The sequence below is a fragment of the Sturnus vulgaris genome, chromosome 4 (genome assembly GCF_052056855.1).
Source record: "Sturnus vulgaris isolate bStuVul1 chromosome 4, bStuVul1.hap1, whole genome shotgun sequence".
Classification (NCBI taxonomy): domain Eukaryota; kingdom Metazoa; phylum Chordata; class Aves; order Passeriformes; family Sturnidae; genus Sturnus; species Sturnus vulgaris.
The window spans coordinates 10492527-10513382 of record NC_142246.1 but is presented as its reverse complement, the minus strand read 5'-3'; the positions used below and the strand labels follow the sequence as shown (position 1 = coordinate 10513382).

At 39.8% G+C, this 20856-nt stretch overlaps 1 protein-coding gene across 9 annotated transcripts in view; it reads right to left on the bottom strand.

Moving 5' to 3' along the window:
* ABLIM2 (actin binding LIM protein family member 2) overlaps positions 1-20856 on the bottom strand; it is a 128039-nt gene that overhangs the window by 65292 nt on the left and 41891 nt on the right. For all 9 annotated transcript variants that reach the window (XM_088163082.1, XM_088163089.1, XM_088163085.1 and 6 more), the window contains exons 3-5: positions 14735-14918; positions 4779-4894; positions 1200-1326 (exon numbers count right to left, since the gene is read on the bottom strand). In XM_088163082.1, the coding sequence (XP_088019208.1) occupies positions 1200-1326; positions 4779-4894; positions 14735-14918 (427 nt within the window). The remainder of the gene's footprint in view (positions 1-1199; positions 1327-4778; positions 4895-14734; positions 14919-20856) is intronic.

The following is a 20856-nucleotide window of genomic DNA, read 5'->3' as shown; positions in this document are numbered from 1 at the left end:
TAAACTGATGAATATAAACAAATTGCTCTAAGAAGAAACTGGAGACTCTTCTTGTGTTTCAAAGTTCAAGTTAAACATAGTTAAGTATATTTTGTTTGTCATAGTAAAGCAGCCCATGATCAGACAGATTTATTAGCAGAGGCATAATTTTACCAGACATTTCCCTGGAGAAACATAGAAATTAATTTTATAGCATGGAAGCTAGATTTCTTAGCGACTAACCTATAAGTTATCACAATAATTAATTTAATTAATTAAAGACAGGACGTTTCTTCTCTTGTGTTATTTTGTTTGGCATTTAGCCTTTTTAAAAAGAAGATTTTGCAATAATTACATCTTCACAGTTTATGGGAGGGGTTATATTAAATAACAAGCGAAAAAAAGCATTGTACTGAAATACAGCAGAATAGCACAACATTGAGACAATGCAAAACCTTATTTAAGAACACCCTTTTAATAAATATTGTTTTCCAGCACAAGATGTGAAATTAAATGTTGTACTTGTGTTGTTCTAAATCCAAAGAATTGGCAAAAGTCAGTGGGACATAGGCTCTGAAATTTCATAATCTCTGGGCACTGGTGATTGAGTGACTTTGCTGCTTAAGGAAATTTCAACAGAACACACTTCTCTGAAGCAGAAATTAATCCCAGGTGCCTTGGCCAGTGAAAGGCCTGCATGTCACTGGCCTGATGGTAGTGCTGACATGGGACATGGTCTGTGTGCAGACTTTGTGCTGCTCCTCTGTGCTGTCATCACATTCAGTCCAAATCTGACAGCATGAGGGTCTGGGGCAGCACAAAAGCACGGTATGTACATCCTTAATTAATTTTTGGCTAACATTTCTCCTTATGTAATACATATAGAAAGAACAGTACCTGCTTGTTTTCATTACAGCATCACAGAGAGCAAAACCACAGGAACTAAGGGCATACATTTGGGTCTTGGAAACATATTCCTCCTGCTGCCTCTCTGTAGCATAACTAGTTTGTCATGTCTCATTCCAGGTAAATGGAAAAATGTGACTTTTACTTTTCTTCATTCCATTTTTAAATACAATTTAGATAATTTAGACAATAATCTCTAATATCTTATACATCTCCAAACATATATATATAAACATAAAAGAGTGTGCAATGATAAATTAATTCTTTGGGATTAAAAGAATGCTGAAAAGAGGTGAAAATACTCCTCTACTTACTTGCTGATATACTCTGCATTCAGTAGCTTGCCACACGTATTGCACTTAAAACAGCCCAAATGCCAGTGCTTGTCCAAGGCGACCAAGGACTGACCATTTTTTATTTCTGAACCACAACCCCCACAATCTGCAAAAGAAAAACCCAAGTGAGTGAATCATATTCTTCTTCATTGGGTCATGCAACAGTTGGTTATGGCAGTCCAAGTATCCATCAGTGTCCCAGTAACAGCTCACGAGGGTCCACAGCTCACACTCCACTGCTCGCTGATGGATGGCAAGAGCTGCTGTCCTTAGAAAGCTCTGACATTGCTACAACACATGCATCATTCAAAGAAAAAAGCTGATGACTTCAGTTTCCTAATGACTTAGGCTTTATTTTAATTCACTTATACTGTGTATAAAAAAACTCAAAGATTTGCTGATTAATTTTTCAAGCATCGCAAGTCAGCTCCATAAAATAAATTTAAAAATGAAGAATAAAATAAACAATTATTCTTCATATTAGCCTTTGCCTTTGGATCTGCAAGCTCTACTTATTTCAAATTTTTGCAACCATGAAGAAAACCCAAGCTGAAATTCTGGTATGAAATTTCCTGTAACCAGTAAAACACACCAATACATAGGAGGTATTAGTGACATTTCAGTATGCGAAAGTGATGGCAGTCTATGTATTAATTCTCTGTAAAAATTCACTTATATAAAGCTCCAAGAGGTGCTAACAAAAAAATTAATGGAAAACATGCAGTAACTGGGTAACAGAGGTTAGTCTGTGATGGTTAAACAAGCTGTAGGTGAACTAGCTACACTCCCCAGAAAGTTACTGAGAACAGGATTGTCTGGGGGTTTGGTTGCCTTTTTTATTTTAACAATGGAAGATTTTGACTAAGCTAGTAAAAGCCAAATTTACACTTGTTTTACGTGAACAGTCCACGAGTGAGTGCCCTCTTTAGAGATGTTATGTAGACATGGGATTTGGATCTGGTTCTCTATATCCTGAATAAACCCTCTAATACCCTACAAGCTCCACGTCTCATCCACTCTTCACTCTACAGATTGCCTGGCTATGTATGATTTTCCTACTAAATGATAAAATAGTCAGAATGTGTGGAAAAAAAGGGATTAATGCCAGTGATAAAATGATTCTAGTACAAATATCTCAGTAATCCTTCTAATCCTCCATAAAATATCTTCCATTTCATGTGGAAAAATACATAATATTTTTAGGAATTCTTCAGGTATACCAACAATTTTCTAGAGAAAAGACAAAACCTGAAAGACACTTAACTATTCAGAAAGGCCAGGAGAGAAAAAAAAAACATAACAATGTCTTAAAGAAAGAACTCTCAACCTAGGATCTCATTAAAACATTTAAACAGTCCTCTTAAATCTTTCTGATTTAAGACTATATTTAGTTGGTTACATGACCCTAATGAGACAGTGTAAGTGAAATTGTAAATGTTTCACATCTGAGCACACAATGAGAAAGCACAGTTTTTATTTTCCTTTAGTGGATTTGTAATGTATTGAGGGAGCAATGATGTGTCTCTTTAATGTTACCCTCTTGAGCACCAATACGTGGAAACAAGCTTAGCACAAAAACATGTGCTCTACAGATCAGAACATTTGAGTTTTGCTAATAAAAAAGAACATTTGGGTGTGTGCCTGGTTTTAGTCCCTGCAGTATTCTGCAGTATCTGTTGTTTAACTGCAATTAGAAATTTGTTTGTGATCTCCCCTGTACTGGGGATTCATCTGGAAATCTAATTTAATCTCTTTGCTTGAGGGTTTATTTCACAAACTGAATACAACATCATGTGCTCAGATGTCATTCACCTTTCATCTGGTTTAAGCCTGGGTGGGCAGAAATGCAGCATTTTGTGAGCTACCTTTTTTTTTATTCCCAACTGCTGTTTTCTCTGTAAAGTGCCAGATAATTACAAACAAATATTGTGGTTGCTATGCCAACAGTGCCTACTGATGCAGTGTCCTTGTCTTCCCATCTTGGATGCAGCATCCTTTGGTGACTCAACTAATTTCAAGCAATAACTCTGCAGAACACATCAATTTGCTGCTACATGTTGATATTCCTCCTTGAGTACTCTCTCAAAATCAATACTGTCACAAGAGGTTTTCAGAGCTGTTGTTTTATAAAACAAAACATAACAGAGAGGTAGGTACTTAAATAATAAGAAATTCAAGGACTCGGGCAGAAAGCAAATATTTTACATTCTTCTTTTTCCAAATGGAATGCATAAAAGAGGTGAGAAGCAAAAGGGTCAGGTTTTGCCTCAAAGATGTGCTCCCAGTGCTGTTTCTCTCTGAGGCAAGTGGCTTGCTGAGGTCTGCAGGTACCTGTGCTCTGGGAAGGCTCAGTGCAGTGACACAAGAGAGCTGGGGAAGTGCAACGACAAGAAAAACTCTCCACGGTGTGTATGTGCAAAGAGAAAGGAAATGTAAATACATTAAAGGATTCTGTATCACAGATAATCAAATGAACTTGTTCTGTCAGTACTCAACCAGGCAAATAATATCCATTATAGCCAAAGGCACTTTTCACATATGACAGAGACAGGAAAGATGGCCAAGGAGGATCCATCTCTGGAACAGGTGACAAGAGAAAGCACCCAACCGAGAGGGCCAACCTATCCCCAGGAGAGAATGACATTAGCAAGAGGAATCAGTAGAGCATCTCTGATGAACTGTAGAAAGGAGATGGTGAAAACGTCTGTGAAGAAATGTCGATGGGGGGTGGGGCGGGAAGAAAAGAGAATAAAAAATGAGAGATTTCTCCCAGAAGGGGGCTAGATTCCTTATGCAGGAAGATGAGCAATCCATGGGGCCCTTCCTCAGCCATGCTGAATCCAGCTTGACATAACAGTCATTAAATTTTTTTTTTTGTCTTTGCTGTTTAATTGAATTGCTGATGCTATTTAATTACATAAAGGTAGTGGTGGACTCTTTAAAGAATGGCAGCACTTCATGAGCAAAACAGCAGAGGAACAGAGTTCAGAGCAACATCACCTCTCTATGATCTACTGCAAAATGGTTGAGGTGAAAAGACCACATTTCTTTCCCGCAGTGTTTGTATCTTCTGATAGTGCACAATAGTCTGAGGTCAAGGTGAATGTCTTCCCATGACATTTCATACATTAAACCCCTTGCTGTGAAGTATTCAGCCATGCAGTCCTGCCACTGATATTTTCTAAAGAAATACTGGAACACTTACAAATCATTAAATCTCACACTGGATTTTATTTCAAGAGGACTTGGACTAAATCCTCTAAAATATTAACATCCATATTATGTTTTTCTCCAAATAATTTGATTCAGTTTGTTTTAATCAAATTTTTGAGAAGTTCAATGTATTGTTAATCCTATAACAGTACCATCTGTGTTTCTTTTTAATATCAGACTTTTTGAAAAAACACCCTATACTTTTTCACTACCTCATATTTTATGACACCTCTTATGCAGCAGAGTAGTAGAAGCTCCAGGTGTAAATACTGGTGTAAAATTCTGGTTTTTAAACCTGTGCAGACTAAGAAGTACTGACTGAGAGGAGCAGAAGTCTGTACTTACTGCGCAGGTTCTGTACCGGGAAAGAGCCAGTGGTGCTGGAAGGGGGCAGGGAACATTTCTGGCAGATGCATTCCTTCCCATTAAAAGTTACACGGTCACCTGCAGGGAAAGGCAACCTACAAGAGCAGAAACAAAAGCAAACTGGTTACAGTCTCATGCCTTTATCAAAATTAAATATCTTTCCATAAAGGAACTGACTATACTCTGGCTTCTTTTCTTCTGCTTTCCCGGTTCTCATTCAGTTTTACAGCCACTTAGAGGCTTAAGTATCAAAGGGATGTATCAAACAGGCAACTTCAAATGCAAAGAGTTACAGCTTCTCAGGAAAAAAAATAATATCTAAAGATACAAAAACACAGTGAGCACTCAAATTCAAACTGTTGTGTATCTAAGAAATGTAGTATCAGCCAGAGTACATCACTAACAGGATCAGTTACAGAATGAAAATAAAATTGGCATTACAGGGAGTTAAGTAGAGGCAAATGCAGCTGCTTTTATGTTGTCAAATAGCTGCACAACAGTGATGACTTTTGTACGTTAAGAAACAGCACTTGTCCTCACAACTTTTTACCACATCAAAGTCTTTCTCTTAAGCTATGTGCTCAGAAAGCAAATGTTAGTGTAGTCTGAAAGATAAAAAACCTACCCCAGTTATAAAACCCACAGTGTCTACATTACTTATCTCCCCTACCCAAAAACAGCTCTCCTTACACTTGATTAAATCTTTCCTTTTTATCAATGTTCTTAAAACAAAAGCTCCCTGCTGTACACTTCCTTGTCTGGGCACGAAACCACTGAGGCTTTTTCTCTAAGGGAACCAGATGGACAAATCACTTCATATGCAGCGAAGGATGGTGAGGATTTGGAAGCACATTTCACTCCACCCAAAGCTCATGTCCAACTAAATCCCTATCCAAGCTATCAAAATATGGCTTAATGGGGCACAAACACAACACACACCCTCTGCCTCATGGTTAAGTCCATCTGATCACACTATTTTATTAACATTCCATTAAAACTCTGCATGGCATTCTCCCACAAATGCTATCAAATATCAAATTCATACCAATTGCAAGGTTGTCTCCACTGCAAAAGCTACACAGACACTTTGTGCTAAACTTAAACACTATTTTGCTCCCTAAATTGATTAAAAGAAGCTTAATCTACACTTGAATTACATTTAAAAGAATTTTTTTAATTACTTAGAACAAAAGCAACGCTGTCCTTTGTTTCTATATAATGTTACTAAAATATATTTGAAACCAGCTAGGAGAGTGTTCAACACTGCCATCCATTCTGGACCATTGGTGATAATTTAAAAAATCATGAGGACACACGGAATGCAATTATTATCTTTTTTGATATCTGATAATGAATTCTGCTATTCACTTTTTTTTTCTCTTTCCCAAGTTTTTGTAGTCCAAAAACTTCTTACCTTACCTCTTCTTAGAGAAAAATAATTTATGGAAATAGCCTTTCATATTGCCTTACTTTCTGACCCAACTAAATGATCTGTGCATGACTCTGGTACAATGAGGTCCAACACCATGTTAGTATAGATCCAGGAGGCCTAAATTTCCATCTGTTCCAAAGAGGATATTGTACCATGAATTTTACTCAATAACCTCACCAGAAGACAACTGTCTCTAATGTGTCAGACAGGATGTGATGGAGCTGCACTCCAGTGAGCAAACCTGTCCTGTCCTGCAGGAATGCAGCAGCAGCAAGCTTCTGTGTTATATATTAAAAAAACTCCCAGCACTACCTTTTTAGGTCATAGCTGTTTGTCTGCAACAGATTTTGATACTTTTTGAAGTCAGAGATTATTCTAATACATAGAATAATAAGAGTTTTATGAACTTACAGAAGAGTTGAGGCTGGAAAGGACCTCTGAAGGTCATCTGGACTAACCCAAAGTTTATTTAAATGAACACATGTACATTTAAATAAAAATTAGTAAATGTGATACACTTCTATATACATAATACAAATTCATGACTAATTACCAAAAATGTCTCAAAATGGAGTGATACAATTCAAATACTGTCCTGTATTTTCTACAGCAAATGTGAAAGAAACCATTTAATCGTGTTTCCATTTTAACAAAGTAGTACAAAATCAAGCCTAGGACTTAGCACTACTAATTAAGTGGAAAGACACAAGCCAAGGGATTTCAACCATTCCAGAACTGAGACAAGAACTTGTAATCGATCTCCTGCATGTTTTCAGTAAGACATTTCATCTTGATTTACAGATACACACAAAATTATTATTACCACTGGTAACCTGCTCCAAATTAAAGCCCCAGAAAACCAGCACCCTGCTGCACTGATACATCACAGCACCACCCTGGCTGCCATACAACTACCCTGGCATCTTTCACTCCTGTGCACAGTTGCATGCCCTGGGCAGGACAGTACCTTCAACTGTGTTTTGCCAGTCTCTACAGGAAACAAGAAACAAGGCTGGGCTCAGCTCATGACCCAGCTGGGCTCTCATGACATGCCCCAGTAAAACAGCAGGCTTTGCATCATTAATAATCCTGGGGATGGTGACCTGCTGGAGCTGTGCACAATTAACTGCTCGAAAGAATGACTGTGACTACTGAACAATCTTGTATGTAGTTTAAAAGGAGCAGTAGGGAGAGGCAAGGGAAATATATCTTCCTGACTCAGGGATACACCTAATAAAGGTCCAGCTGAACTCCCAGCTGAGCACAGAAGCTCATCTCAAACAGATGCACCAAGCAGCAGCTAAAGGAGAAGCAGGAACCACCCACTTCAAAGTGGCTCATCTCATCACTGTCTGAGCAGTCAGATAATCCAAAAGGAAATCAGTTAAAACCAGAAGAGAAGAACAGGATGATTGACCTCCTACAGCACAAAGACAGAACCAGGCACATGACACGTCCCAAGATGCCAAAGCTCACAAGGCACCACAGCAAGTCACAGAGCCTCCTTAGATGGGATGGCACATAGGGGTTTTCCTAGCCCATAAAAATACTGTACTTGGTTTATTTTCTAAGAGTTCAGTAGCTAATCATCGTGCCTTCCCATTCCAATGGGAGAGGGCAACAATTTTGATTCTTTATTGTTCTCCAAATATGCAAGACATCTTGCTCTAGAAAAACCCCAGAGAGGTACTCCTTGGAGCTGCCCACCCCAAGGCACAGACGTTTTCCCCCCTCACAGGTCTTCTAAACCCATAAATAAGTCTCAAAGTTTGTTTCGCTGTCTTGCTCACTGGGAATTCTTACCCAACACATTTGTCAGTTTTCCTGTACCAGCTGACCTCTCCCTTTCACAAGCAGCTCTGCTCAAGCATTTCAGTGCCAGTATGAGTGAAGGCACAACAGAAGGTGGTAGCAGTCAATTAACAAGGTTTCAGTTGCTGAGTTCTCTAAGTTGTGAGCAGTACTATATATAGAACTTTGGGATAAGAGCAGGATATCTGCCTTCAAATACAATGATATCTCACCACCAGTCACCCACTGAACACTGCTAGGTATTGCAAAAACCGGGACAGGGTTTTAATTAGCTACTTATCCTTTAATAAATATTCAGCGAGATTTTTCACAGTTGGATAATCTATTTTTAAAATGAGAATTAGGAGCATTTTTAAAGCAGCTCTCTCAAATGACTTGTATGATTCATCTCCCAACAAATTTTATTTTATCCATCTGCCTAAAATATTTGCAAACTCAGAAAAAAATATGGAGGTGACCAACAAAACTATATTGTAAAACATCAAATCACCATCAGCCTAATCCAGGGTAACTGTGTGCTGATACCAAAAGATCAGGTCCTGGTCTTGTCTTTCTCTGCACCACACCTCAATCTGTGCACCCATGGACAAGTCATTCAAGCTTTCTGGGAGGGACAAAAGAAAATATTCCTTTTTTTTTTTTTTTTTTTTAATCAGAGCAGATGGATGGCCATCTATTCTTTAAATTGCTGATCCTACTCTGTGGCTGAATAGTCAACAAAATTTGATATATAAAAATTAACAGAAGCCTGTGGTCAGGTTGTGGAGAGAGCAAAGGTATTCATTTCAGTAGCTGGCTGCAGTTACACCAGGTCAGGTGTAATGTCAGACTGCAACCTAAGGACCAGCAGAATCAAATTCTGCTCCAATTTGTACCTGGTACAATCACATCCCTCAAGGTGCTCCATAGGGATGAATCCCCATGGATTAAAATGATGATACAAAGTGGACATTGAGTGCATCTATCATCTACACAAATTTCAGCGAGAGAAAATGCTAAATCCTGCAAGCAGTGAGGAAGAACCCCATGCACCAGTGCATCACAGGGGTTTATCAGCTGGAAAGCATAAGGAGGTATGGAGGTGCCAGTGGACACCATGTGGGACACGAGTCAGCAGCATGTCCCCAACAGCAGCTGACCAGCCACATCCTGGGAGGCACCAGTGCAGCCAGCAGATGCAGGGATGTGACCTTCCCTGCTGCTCATCCTTTAAGAGACTGCAGCAGGCACCACCTTGGGCTCCTCAGGCCAAGATTTACTGGAGGGAGATGAGGCAAGGTGGCCAGGTCAGAGGGGCTGCAGGAGATGTACCTGCTCAGGGGAGATTGTGCTGCTGTCTAAAACCACCTGATGGCATGCACACAAAATGGGAGCCATGCTCTTCTCAGAGGGAAAGAGTGAAAGGACAGGAGGCAGCAGACATAATCTGGAACATGGGAAATGTCAACTCAATATAAGGAAAAACAATTACCATGAGCTTGTTGAATGTTGGAACACATTGTTCAGAGAGTCTGTTGGATCTCCATCCCTAGAGATATGTTAAAGGAATGCCATCATCTGGCTACTCAAACTGGACTTGCTTTGAGACAGGGGCTGACCACAGGACAACCACAGATTCCCTTCCATCCTCCATTATTCTAGGGCTATGGGGATGCTCCATATAGAACCAAAGAATCCTAGAATCACTAAGGTTGTGAAAAACCTCCAAGATCATCAAGCCCCATCTTCGACCAAACATCACCATGCTCATGTCATCACACAGTGCCATGCCTACTGATTTTGTGACCACTGCCAGAGATGGTGACCCCATCACTTCCCTGGGCACCCTGTTCCAATGCTTAACCCTCTTTTCAGTGAAGAAGCTTTTCCTAATATTGAATCTGAACCTCCTTTGGCACAGCATAAAGACATTTCCCTTTGTCCTATCACTGGATGCCTGGGAGAAGAAACCAATTCCCAGCTCACTAAAACCTCCTTTCAGGCAGTTTAGAGAGAAGAAGCTCCCTCTGAGCCTCCTTTTCTTCAGATAAACAACTCTAGTACCCTCAGCTGCTCCTCACAGGACTTGTGCTCCAGATCCTTCCTCTAAAGAGCAGCAGACCTAAACCTGAAGAGCAGCACACCAACACCCCTTTGCTCAGGAAGAACCACATATTGATAAATATATTTGGTTTAGGATCAAATGCCAAGAACACTCAGGCTGATTTCAAAATCTTGGGCTCAACAGCCTAGGTTTCTACAATACCTAGCAGTCTTCATTGCTAGGTGACTGGTGGTGAGATGAAGACCACCTCATGAGATGCTTTAAGAAGCACCAGGTACTGCTTAAGTGGGAACCAAACTCTTTCCAAATTCAGCAGCACTAAAAAAAGTCAGCAAATAAAAAGGATTAGCATATTCAAAAAGTCTGTCATTATTGCTATGTTTAAGAAGAAACTGAATTTGAACTTCTAATTTTCAGTATTATCCTAATTTCTTAAGACACACATACACAAAAGATCTCAGTTCCTTCTAGAAGTAGCAGTGCTATATTAGGACTACACAATCTTCTGCTGAAAAAGAGAAAATTATTTCAGCTTTCTGATTTTTTATATTCAACTGCCTGGCCAAAGTGAATTACCTTCTTGAAGACAGTAAAAATACAAATGGGTTGAAAGAGGTTTTATAGCTGGGTCTGGCAGGCAGCCCCTTGAAGAATATGTATCTGCCTCTTTCCCCTCCACATACTATTCACATCTACATGGCACATATTTAGCTTCTGTCAAGATGCTGTTTTATAAGAAAACTTTCTGAGTTCAGAAGAATTTAAATACAAAAATTTTGTAAAGCAAACACAAACCTGTTTCCTTATTAATCGGGGATGTATGTGCAAATCTATCCTCCACCTAAGGGCCAAGTTGTCCTCTCTTTATCATGTCACAATTTTTTTCCAACTTTTAAGTACAAGAATATTGAAACTAAAGGGAAAACTATTACATACACTCCTCCAACTAGGCACATTAACACCAACCCCTCCAACTTTACTAATTATAATAATACCCATAAAATCAAATCCCAGTTTTTTGATATTCAGTGAACATATAGCCCACAAGCAACAGAAATCATAATCTAGGTACCACATTAGATGAACCATACATCTTATATATGCTTACTAAATCCATATGACTTATCCAAACACTAAGACATCTCCTGAAAATTCCATTTTCAGAGTATTATCACAGGTATGACAACTCATTTCTTTCTGAAAGACCCAATGTCCTGCCCTTTCCTATCCTATATTAGAGCCAAACTGTCCTGACTACGACAGCCATGTAAAAAGTATGTGCACAATTTTAATAAAACTAAGCTTCTATTACTACAGCCAGTCTCAATTTTCTCCCTCTTTGTATTTCAATTTTACAAACACATGAAGTTTCTGAAGGAAATGTCTTTGGCAGCTCTCTGGTGGACACAGCTCCTTCCAATTATTGAAGTTGTAAGAAGATTGCTCAGCCACTTCCTGGGAATTCAGAGTAAGCATTTAATCCACAACAGTTTTCAATCTGTGTTGTTATTCTTCCACTCATTCCTAGTTTTAGGCATTATCATCACGAAACACAACAGCAGAAAAAAGGTTTAACTAGACTATGAACAGCACTGGAAGAAGAAGGGATTAAGCCCTCAGTATTTACTCCAGCAGAGTAAACATGCAATTGAAACCTGATTTTTTTTGAGAGTCACTTAGTTAACGCAAGATAGAGAGAAACAATCAAATAGGATGGCACAACATTTTGTACTTTTCCAAGTTTTTCCCAGAATACTAATTTTTTATTTTTTTTCCAGACTTTAGCTTGTGGCAGCCCTGGGTAGTAGCATCTGACTCCCAATTCCTGCCCAGGGATGAGCTGGATTTCTGATACTCCAGCTTTTTCACAGAGCAGGGCAGCAGGTCACAAAGGCAGCACAGAGGGTACAAGGAATACAGCTCCCTGTGACACTGGGCCACGTGGCATCCAACAGTAGTAACATCAGGAGACAACTGGGCTTGGATTGCTGACTTTTCCCCACTGCTCCTGCCAGCTAGGCTTTCTCACTGATGCTACCACACACTTCCCACATGTTTCTATTCAAACCTTATCTTCTCTGAAAAAAAAGGGGGAAAAAAGGAGTTGCTATTGACACTGGTTTACTATGCAATGTAGAAACAGTTTAGAGGTGTTACTTCAGCAGCTACAGAAATAGGGGTTGCAGAAATACTCATTTAAAATAATTTAACGATTCTGCAGCATTCTGGAGAAATGTGTCATGAGTGCAAAATGCCTTCTGCTGCCAGTGTTTTCATGCTGAAGATGTAAGAGCCTGGCTTGGTTTCCATGAGAGCAGGATCAGCCCCATTGGCAGGCAGTCACCACCTCTCAAATTCACACCATTCTGGAGGTTACATTTCTAACACAGCACCCACATTGAAGAGTGGCTGTAAAAGGTAATGCCAAATGTAATTGGCATCATCCACCAACTACTACTGACAGTGTGCTTTGGTGCAGTATTTAAGGTTTTTGCCCATCTGTAAGAAATGAGGGCATGAATGGTTCTCCTGACTCTTCCCACCAAGAAAAATATCAAGGTAGAGAGCTTTACACTTTTTTCTCCCCTTTATTATTAGTGGTTTTTAAATGAACAAAAAAAGTTCCTTCTTTTGGCTTAAACAACATGTCTTTATAGTCTATCAACCTTTTTTTTACTGAGGATATCACTCAATAAAATAAATACTGATGATGTTTAAACAGGACACTCTTCCCCATAAAAAACACAGGTTATGTCTGGCTTGCAATGACAAGGGTAATTGAAGCTGATTTAAAACATATAAACACATGACAGGATTCTTCTGCTGCTCTGCACCACAAATCAGTGTTACAACCCCCCTGGGAGACACTAATTGAATCCTGCTAGTCAGCAGGGCATTAGCTGGCTCTGATGAAGACAATATGAATTTGTGTGTCCTTCCAAGAAAAGCAACAGAAGCAGACCTGGGTCTCTCTACTGAACAACTAGAAACAGTGAAACAGCATTTAATACAACTATTTAGTTACACAAAAGGTTAGGGAACATCTCTGATTTTATTTTTTGATATATTATTGTATCAGGAACTTAATTTTTTAAAGCTTTACCACACCTTCATCACACATGGTATTTGCAGCATGAATAATTTCAGAGCGCTGCAATTTAACCCACCTGAATTTTCAGGTAACTAAAAATAAATATTTTAGTCACAAGGAAAATTATTACACATTTCCAGAGAGACAAACTATGTCATCAAGCTCCAAACTATCACTTGAAGGACTGACTATATAAAGCAGGAATTGGTATTTCCAGTGGCCTGAAACCTAAGGTAGGGAGTTTCTAAGCACAGTAACACATTACAGTTAACATACAATTAAATACATTTCTAAGCTCTGGTGGTGTGACTGAGGACACAAGCATGTTTAGCCATACAGACGGAATCAAACAGTTTTTTCATTTTTCTTAAATGAAGAAGTACCTCACTTTACAGAAGGTACTAGAGCTTAGAATAAAGGTACCAAAAATTAGCTCTGCTCATCCCTAGAAGAGCTGTACTAGTGCAGTTAACTCATGAGATACACTTGAAGTCATTTTCCTTACCATTAAAAGAAAAAATAAAAAAGAATTTAGGATTTTTTCTTATCTTTACTCTTCACATTTGTTTTAAGTATCCAAAAGGAAAAACTGCCTATTAAACAGAGCAAAACAGACAGAATTCAATATAATAAAGGTTTGTCCATCTCAGAGTCTCCCCTCTATCACAGCTTTTATTATTATTTGTGAAATTGCTTTATTAAATTGAGATTCTGTCATGAGCCACAGATGTTCTGGAATTTGAAGTCCTGCTCCTACATCAGCACAGGAGGATTTCTGAGCTCAGCAGCTCCATGGGCAGGGCAGGTTGGGCTGGCAGACAGCCACAGGGACATGGACATGCTGGTTTGGGACTGCACAGTCACCTGCACAAGGTACCAACACACAGAACATCTGAGCTGTGCTGCACCAGTGCCTCTCTGGGCTTTGAAACCCTTTGAAAGTGGGGCTGCTTTTCTTGTACTCCTAAAAGCTCAAGTTTAGCAAGAAAAACTATGGCAGCATTTCCATTGGCTCCAAACTGCTAAAATGGTGTGTTTTCTGAAGGTTTAGTGCACTTCTAGTTTCTTCATGAAGTCTTCAATAGATGTTTGTGTTATTTCTACATAAGAGGATTAAGATGCAGGTCAAAATGACATCAGTCCTTTGTATTCCTGCGTTTGGGACTCCCGTGGGAGATGATCCCACTGAGCTACACTTTAGTAGTAGTAGCCTGCTGAGAGCCTCTGGCATTGGAATCCTTTGTAACTTCAGGCCAACAAATGACAAAACAGCACACATCACAGAAATAAAACAACACTTGGGGCAAAACATCTTACAAAGAAGACAGTGGCAGCTTCTAAAGTACTTTGAAAACCTCACATGTAAGATAACATAAAAAAGAAAAACACATTTGGAAAAAAGGCAGGCATACAAAATTACAGACATTTTTTCTTTTTAATTCTGCAATTTTTTAAGGAGTGAGTAACAGAAAATCCTATCTCTATGCTACAGGTTTGAATGCCTGGCACTCAGGGGATTCTGGCATCAGAAACACAACTTCATGTAGAAAACCTACCTGCAGACGGCACACACAAAACAGTCTGGGTGGTAGGTTTTGCCCAGTGCTGACACCACTTCTCCCTCAATGAATTCATCACAACTGAAGCATCGTGTGCCATAGAGTCTCTGGTAGTCCAAAGTACAGATGTAGTCTCCCTGTCTCACAAAAAATCCTCCTTGAGCCAGGTCACATCCACAAGCTGCAGAAAGAGAAAAGGCAGACTCAGAAGGCAAACAAATGCTCGAAGATTAGGCTGATTTTTCACCTGTGATGTCAACAGTTCCTAGTGGAGTATTTAAGCACTTCAATGCATGGGCTTATGATCACAGAACAGATGTGCATCTGAAAGACACTGCTCTTACAATAAATTACATCAGTCATGTATTTTGGACACCAATAACCTGGACTTACTTAATGTAAAAATGTCGACCTCAGTGCAGCAGCTGTGAGTACAAAGTTAAAGTCTGTAGGAGTTGAATTCAAACATCTAACAAATTTAACAGGTTAAAAGAAACATATAAAGGATATAAACCTTTAAAATCTAAAGCACCAGTGTTACAAAGAAATATCTCTGACAGATTACAAGTGTTTGATATTCCTCCTGGACACAAAAGGGGTTTAAGTACTGCTGTCTCTAAACACAGGGGCTGATGCTCATGGCAGCTGCTGCAAGTTTTCACAAGTTAAATCAGCTTAAATCAGCTCTCATGTGTATCTGATGAACATCACTCACCACGTATGAACTGGAGGCATCTCCAGATTCATCTGCTCCTGGAAAAAGCGAGGTTTTAGTCCTAAATGTCAATTTCTACTTTTTAAACTAAACCTGTAGGAAAAGGTTAAAGTCAATTAACCAAAGGCTTGTGAGACTGTTCAGGAGTATTCTTCATTGCACCAGGGATGGAGCTAGGCTGGAATTTTGAGAACATATAAGATGGGAAAGGAGAGATACAATGGTCTGGTGAACTCATACAGAAATAGCAGACATATAGAACATGACCAGCAGCCACATTGACCAGGATCTTTGAAAACAGATTTGACTTGATTTAAAAGAGAACTGGACTTCAAAGTGATGATTCTGCTGCTGTGTTCACTACTCTACTGCAGATCACAGCACCACACTTGTTACTACGTGCTTCTGCTCCTGGGGATGTTCATGTAGGAATGTGTTCCCATCAGCAAATGGTGTTTACAGTCAAACTGCTGAACCACAGCAGTGTCACTACTCACATACAGCCCACAGAAAAGGAGTGGGATTGTTGCTTATTAAATTTGGGTTGCATGTACAAAACATTGCAGAGTTGCTCGGCGCCTCGGTTCCAAAATAGCAGAAGTATCCATGCTTCTAAAATTCAAGACTGAGATTTACACTTGGGTACCTGAGAGTCCACAGGCACTTTGGTTTCTAAACATGAAGTGTGGCAAGTCTCACACAAGCCTGTTTGCAGTGTCAGAATCTGTCATCTTGCACCTGAGCTACAAGAAAAAGTCCAACAGAGGTGTCCAAGGCACAAAGTAGCACACACAGCTCAAAAACCCCAAGAAAGCAGAGGATCCGGATCATTCATTCAAAATTACATCCAATCACCCTCCCTTCTTTATAGTCTTTGTTAACTGCAGCACGGGAGGCCTGGGCTCAATTTGAACCCTCTATGTGCTCATTCCTGTGTAGGATTTCAATTCTCAGCATTCTCCCTGGAGATGGCCCTGACTGCTGAGTCAGAAAACAACAATCATGCTAGAACTGTATTAGTGCATGGTCTAGAACTGAAGAAGTATGGGTTCTAATCTTTCCTATAATTCAAAGTAATTCCAATTATATTGCAAGTGTCACAGACAACATGGATTAGACGATTTATATTCATGGTCATGTTCTCTATCTCACAGGCTTAAAACATTTGCTTTAACATTTCTCTTTCTCACTCGTTCTCTCATTTTTATGAAGGACAGGCTTTTTGAACAGACTTTCCAAAAATCTGGCACAACCTGCTGGATATCATGAGTTTCTTTCAGCCCATATATTTTAGCTACCTACTAGCGTCACAGAAGCAGAACTTAACTTTGGATTTAAGATGATGCTGAGCAGCATGCTAATGCCCTAGAGCAGTTCTAAATTCTAAAGCTCTAATCTAAGTTCTAAGCAGTTCTAATTCTAAGTTCTAAATCATATAATGTTTGAACTTGCAAAGTGGATCATAAGAGAAAAAAGTTAAAAGACATAACCCCCCCCTCCTCTTCTCAGAAATGCGGTTATGTCCCTACATACATTTCTTTTTGCACAAGCAAATCTGTATTTATTGTATAAATAGAAGCCCAGCAGGCTCTGTCTCTGCAGCTGAGAGCTCTGGTGCAAGGTTTGGTGCACATGGGGTCAGCAACACTCCTGCCACTGGCATTTGGTGGCACTTTGTCTCACCCTGAGGGTATTGGCCTCTCTCTGTTCTGTCACTAATGTTACAACTACTCCAAAGTTGTGTACAACTCCAAAGCAGTCCACACTAATGCACTTAATCCTGGCTTCTCAGGAAACCCTGCAGTGAAACTGCTCACCCAAAGAGAGACAGAAAAACAAGTTATTGGGACTTCAAAATAAAAATGAGCTCAGCATTCTCTCACCAGCCCCCTTCAGACACCAGGAGTGGCTGAATGAACATCACTGCACCCCAGCTCTGCTCCACAGGCTGTACCTTGAGTCACAAACCCTTGCCTGCTCCTTCACACTCTGAACCATCTGATCCACTTTAACTTGACATCCAGCTGACCGAGAAGAACACAGGGATTCCAGTTAAATACTGGCCTGGATATTAAAATAGTCATGGTTTAAAGCTGAATGGAGCAGCTCTGAAAATTCAGAGACCCATTGGCCTCCTCTCAGGTGAGATGCTGTGTCCCTTGCTGGCTACTTTTGTAGACAGAGACACTGCCCATCTGAGATGATCCTGCAGAGACAAGAAACCAGGAAAGGAAAGCTGGAGGAAGTACAGAAAGAATGTCTGAAGGCAGCTATCAGATCTTACTCTCCTAGGACAGGAAATCAGCATTATGTCACATCCACTCCTACCTAGCATTTGTCTTCCAAAAGGAGTATGTGAGGAAGGGTTATTTATAACCTAGAAACAGTTTTCAACAGTTTCTGGAGCTCACCTTGGTGATAAAAGCACTCAAACACAGCAATTATATAAATGAAGAGACAAACATAGAGTAATTCATCTTCTTGTCTTGGTATTACCCAGCATAAAAGACAACACCTTTTCCTGAGCAGTTATAAGCTTTATGATGACTTTTAAGTAGTGAATAACTAAGTATTTGTCTCTTCTTCTTATGGTATTTAGCAGCAAGCCAATACTTTGATGTGCTATGGGACTTGAGAGGGACAATATCCACACCATTTTTAGGGAGGGTATCCCAGAGTAGCTTCTCTTACAGCTGGGTAATTCCACTTTTCAAAATGGTTTTCAGTTACCTGACACCAAAATACTTCATATATAGATGTGAAGGGTTGCCCTACTGGTTTAGCAACAGATTACTTTTTTCCCTAGCACGGTGTCTGTAACAGCATCTGAAGCACTGGAATTTATGCAGTGTGTAATGCTAATGGTTTTAAACTAAAGAAGGTGCCATTTAGACAGGATATATGGAAGAATTTTTACAGTGAGGCTGGTAAGACAGTTGTATAGGCTGTCCAGAGAGGTGGCAGATGGTCCTTCTCTGGAAAATTTAAGGTCAGGTTGGACAGGGCCCTATACAACCTGATTTAGTTGAAGATGTTGCTGCTTATTCCAGGGGGTTTGGAATAGATGACCTTTAAATGTCTCTTCCATTATTCTTTGATTTTTATAAAAATAAATAGCAGTAAATCAATTAATCAATGCACTTGAAGCATGTTCCTATTCCACTACTGTATGCCATCAGTATTCCATTTGCAGTGTACAAATATAAAACACATCTATTTTCTGTGCTGGCAAATGAGCCTACTGAAAGTTGATGAATTTTTTGGCTGCCTGCTGGGCCTAAAAACCAGCTGTGTCCTGAGCTGCTTGGAGGATGCTACACTCACTGTGCTGCTGCACATTACAGCAGCATGCACTGCAGGTCTTGTCATCCCAACAGTGCTGTTCTGCTGCCAACGTGCCAGACAATCAAGGGGCTTGCTTACATGCAAATGCACATATCAAGTCTATATTTTTCCCCTCCCATTTTCTGCCTGATGTAAGTTAAATAACATTTTTCTTGCTTAGCACTGTGGTTTTATGTCCATTTCTGGTATTTTTCTCCATCCATGAGATGGATGCCATTGGCTGACTACCACCCCCAGACTGACACATAGTACATGCTGGTATTATTCTCTTTCAGCAGTTATATTGTATGTCTTCATGCACCATTGATGAAGTCTGGGATCCCATTCTCCAAAAGCCCGTAATTATATGTGGAACATTTCTCCTGGCCACTATGCCTGTGAGAAGGAACCACAACCACCTGGCAAACTTCCACCATTACAGCTTTGACTTAAGTTCAAACTGAACTGCAATTAATCTGAAGTCCAAGCTCATTGCCAGCAGATGGCTGTGACTGTGATACTCCTCCTTGCATGGTCTGGTAAGCCCAGATAAGCTTTTCACAAAGCTTTTGGGGAAGTCTTTCCCAGCCCCAAGTTTGCTGGCCATACAAATATTGGCATGGGAATATCATCTCTTAGATAATTCACACCTGAACCTTCAGTTGACAGGTGAGGAGCAGTAGGACAGAAGATCACTTTCTATGCAGTGATCATATCAACTGTCTTTCCAAACACATCTGTGAAATCAAGAATACTCAAGTCTATCAGTCACTGGCACTGTATTAGCAATAACATCTAAAATACCATCTGTAATCGTAAGGACTTGAATGACACCTCATTTTGTTACTATCCAGGGCAAACAAAAGCAGCATGCAGCCCCAGAAAAGTCTTGGACAGCCCTGCTGGCCTCTTCTCCAGCTTCCAGCCAGGAAATGCAGGAAGGCACACAGGTCTGATGGAAGAAAACCAGCAACCTTTGGGAGCAGAAAAGATACAGAGAACTATGGGGATATATCATATCCTGCAACACCTCACCATGCATATTTAGCACTGATAAAGATATAAAGGATGCAGAATACAGTGCAGCTACACAAGCTCCCAGGATACACTGGCCATGATGTCCATAAATAAATTTGTGGAGTAAACACTTCACTGCAGGAAAACCCTTTGAGATTCAGAATGATCTTATGAGATTAACAAAACATCGGAGTGTGCCCATTAAAAAGAAGGAGACTTTGAGCAGTTTCCTGCATACTATGTACCTTGACTCCATAATAAATGGGAAATTCACATCAAATAATTTTTCTTTAGAAAGTTTATTTCCATTTTCCTTCTGGAGAGCATAGTTACCCAATAGCTTAGAGACAGTTACTGCCCTATAAAAGCTCTCCCATAGTCGTAGAGATGAGCAAGGTCCTCACAGCATTAGGTATGGGGCTATTTCAAACTACCAAAATAATCCCCAGGAAAACATGTCTCATTTATACTAATTTCTTGTTTTAACGATTCAATCTGGTTATTTAAAACTTACAAGTATGCTAAAAAAATTTAATAAACAGAGTCGTGTGCTTTAACCCATTTTCCACCTAATAGCATCTTAAGTGTTTATGATAAAATACTGCTGTGATTTGACAGACTAATTAAAACAAGTTTGTAAAAACAATAAAATAAAACCCACAACCCAAAAAAACCCCAACATGCAAAGAAACAAGACCAAATATTTTCAGATTTTTTTTTAACAGTGCTTTGGGTGCCAGTTCCAGGTTTGCAAATTAAGTCCCTGCTCTATTCACAGATATGGCAGATGGTCTTGTGTTAATGAGTTGCAGAAAGTGGGAGGTGGAATAACACCACTGTGGCAGTGATGAATTTTATGCAACAACTCTCTCTGGGTCTCAGTGCAGGCATCACCACCTTAGTGCACTGAAATGCCCAGCAGCTACTCCAGAGTGCTGCTGTATCCCTGCTGTGTCCTCAAGGGAAAGAGCATCACATAGTCTGGAAGTCCCCTGCATAAAGGTATCCTTGCACTGACTTTTTTGGCAAGGGGAAAACCTTACCCAAAAAGAGAACTCGAGTA